Source organism: Hipposideros armiger, unplaced genomic scaffold, assembly GCF_001890085.2.
Source record: "Hipposideros armiger isolate ML-2016 unplaced genomic scaffold, ASM189008v1 scaffold_1163, whole genome shotgun sequence".
NCBI lineage: Eukaryota > Metazoa > Chordata > Mammalia > Chiroptera > Hipposideridae > Hipposideros > Hipposideros armiger.
This window is the reverse complement of record NW_017732513.1, coordinates 151698-153842: the sequence shown is the minus strand read 5'-3', so window position 1 is coordinate 153842 and position 2145 is coordinate 151698. Positions and strand designations below refer to the sequence as shown.

The 2145-nt window shown below is 38.0% G+C and overlaps 1 protein-coding gene across 1 annotated transcript in view; it reads right to left on the bottom strand.

Moving 5' to 3' along the window:
- The window catches only part of LOC109376625 (desmocollin-3-like), a gene marked incomplete at its 3' end in the record, with an annotated part of 53367 nt that overhangs the window by 31477 nt on the left and 19745 nt on the right, over positions 1–2145 (bottom strand). Inside the window, exon 2 of the mRNA XM_019632675.1 lies at positions 5–195. Coding sequence (XP_019488220.1) covers positions 5–195 — 191 coding nt within the window. The remainder of the gene's footprint in view (positions 1–4; positions 196–2145) is intronic.

Genomic DNA, 2145 nt, shown 5'->3' with positions numbered 1-2145 from the left:
TCTGATGTTCCAGGAGCACAGTAATCTTTTTCTGGATCTGTTTCTTCATGTCAGAAAGCCTTATGGTGAATGATCTTTTCTCATCAGACAACACAATAGAGCTGGCTGTGTACACTGACCCATCATGTAGAACTCTGAAATCAGGGTCGCTTGACTGGATCAGGTCTGCAGACCTGAGGCACTCTTTCAAATTAACTACAAGTAAGAATTTCCATGTTGTAAAGTAGAAACATATGGAAAAAGAAAAAAACAAAAAACTTAAAATAATTTATACAATCTTCTTCAACATCGTGAAGTAAAATGGAAATACATCAATCAGTTTGCATTTACCAAGTATCTTAACCAGTCTCTTTACTTGTATTAAAAAAATAATGATAATTTTCTTCCAGTTAAAAAAGAGTAATTCTTGATTGTATACTTGTATTAAATAAGGTGCTTTAAGCCTTTATATGCTTCTAAAAGCCTTATGAAAATGATCTTCCTTTAAAAGAGGTGTGCGTATTGCAATCATGACAAAGCTGAGCCATACACCCACACACACACCTGAAGAAACAAACAGAAAATTTTCCTTAACAATATAGTCTGAGTCTTTTAAGATACGCCTGTCTTTAGCCAGAAGTTACAAGGGTCCAAAGAGCAATGCAGTGTATAAGTTAGGCAAATAGACAAGTAAGAAAAATGTATCTTTGAATTCTTCCCACTGGCCCTCTTCTGTTACTCCCTTCTAACTACCCTCCCTGCATCAGGCCTGCAGTTCTCTTTGTGTTCCTAGCTTCCCAGGACTCCCCACCGAAAGTCTACATGGGGTCTGCTCTCCCTGGGAATTTTGCCCTGTAGTACAAGGCAATGGAATATAAATATCTATATAAGTGTTTTGATACTTAATATCAAAAGTATCAAATTCATCCCCTTCTTCAATTATCTGCCTTAACAGAAACCAAACTGATAAATTAATACTTATGTAATAACCTCTCAAAGGATTCACATGTCACCCGTGTATAGTGGTTTTTTTATTTATTTATTTTTTTCAATTACAGTTGACATTAATATTATATTAGTTTCAGGTGTACAGCATAGTGATTAGGCCTTTACATAATTCCATGTATAGTGTTTTCTGTTTAATCCTAATCNTTTTGAAACCAGAGTTCTGGATTTAAATACAGACAATCAAGTGTGCTTGCACGAGATTTGGAAGCCATAAGTGAAATAGATGTCTCCTTTCTGCTGTTTCTGCCATTTTTGCTGGCATCATAGTTTAGATGCTTTTCTTTGCTTTGCTTTCCCTCCCCACCCCTCCCCTCCCCTGCCCTCTCCTCTCTTCTCTGTTCCTTTCCTTTAGCAGCAGAACTTCTAGTAGTTTCACACAAGCTTAGTGGATGTGAGAGACAGGTTATGGATCCATCTTTTTGCTGACTGGAGCAGTTAAGATGTTCTAAAGCTGTATTTGGAAGAGCAGCGTCATGACCATGGCAATGGCACTTGGGCTCTAGAATTAGTGGCTTCCCCATCATGGAGAAAGTAGCATGTCTCTTGGTTGTGGATTCTATGGTGTAGCCTGGGGTTCACTACTGAAAATTTAACCTAAACTTTGTTTCCTCAACCTACCCAACAATTCTATAGACTGTTTAATACACTGTAGTAAATCCCTATCTGTTAATTACTTAGACAGAATTATGCTCTCTACAAGTAAAACCTTACCAAACAGACTCTAATGCCCCAACAACTTTCAGCTGGAGCTGCCATTTACTGAGATGGGAGGGTGTTTTTAGGAGAAAACCCAAACATTTGATTGGTATATGTTACGTTGGAAATGTCTGTTAAACTTCCATGTGGAAATATCAATTAGGCAATTTGGGCTAGAAATATGAAGTCTTAAGTCTCCAGTGTATAAATAATACTTAAAGCTAGATTAGATGAGATCACAGAGAGAGTGAATATTTAAAAAGAAAAGAAAAGAAAACAGAGACAAGGTTCATGGACTGAGCCCTGGAACTCTACAAAGTTTAGAGATTGGGCTGGCAGGGCGTGGGGGGAGATGGGAAGGAAAGCAGGGAAGAACTAGCAAACCATACTACGTGGAAAACTAGATGAGTGGTGTCCTAGAAGCCAAGTGAAGAAAGTATTTCCAGGGAGAGAGAGAGGTCA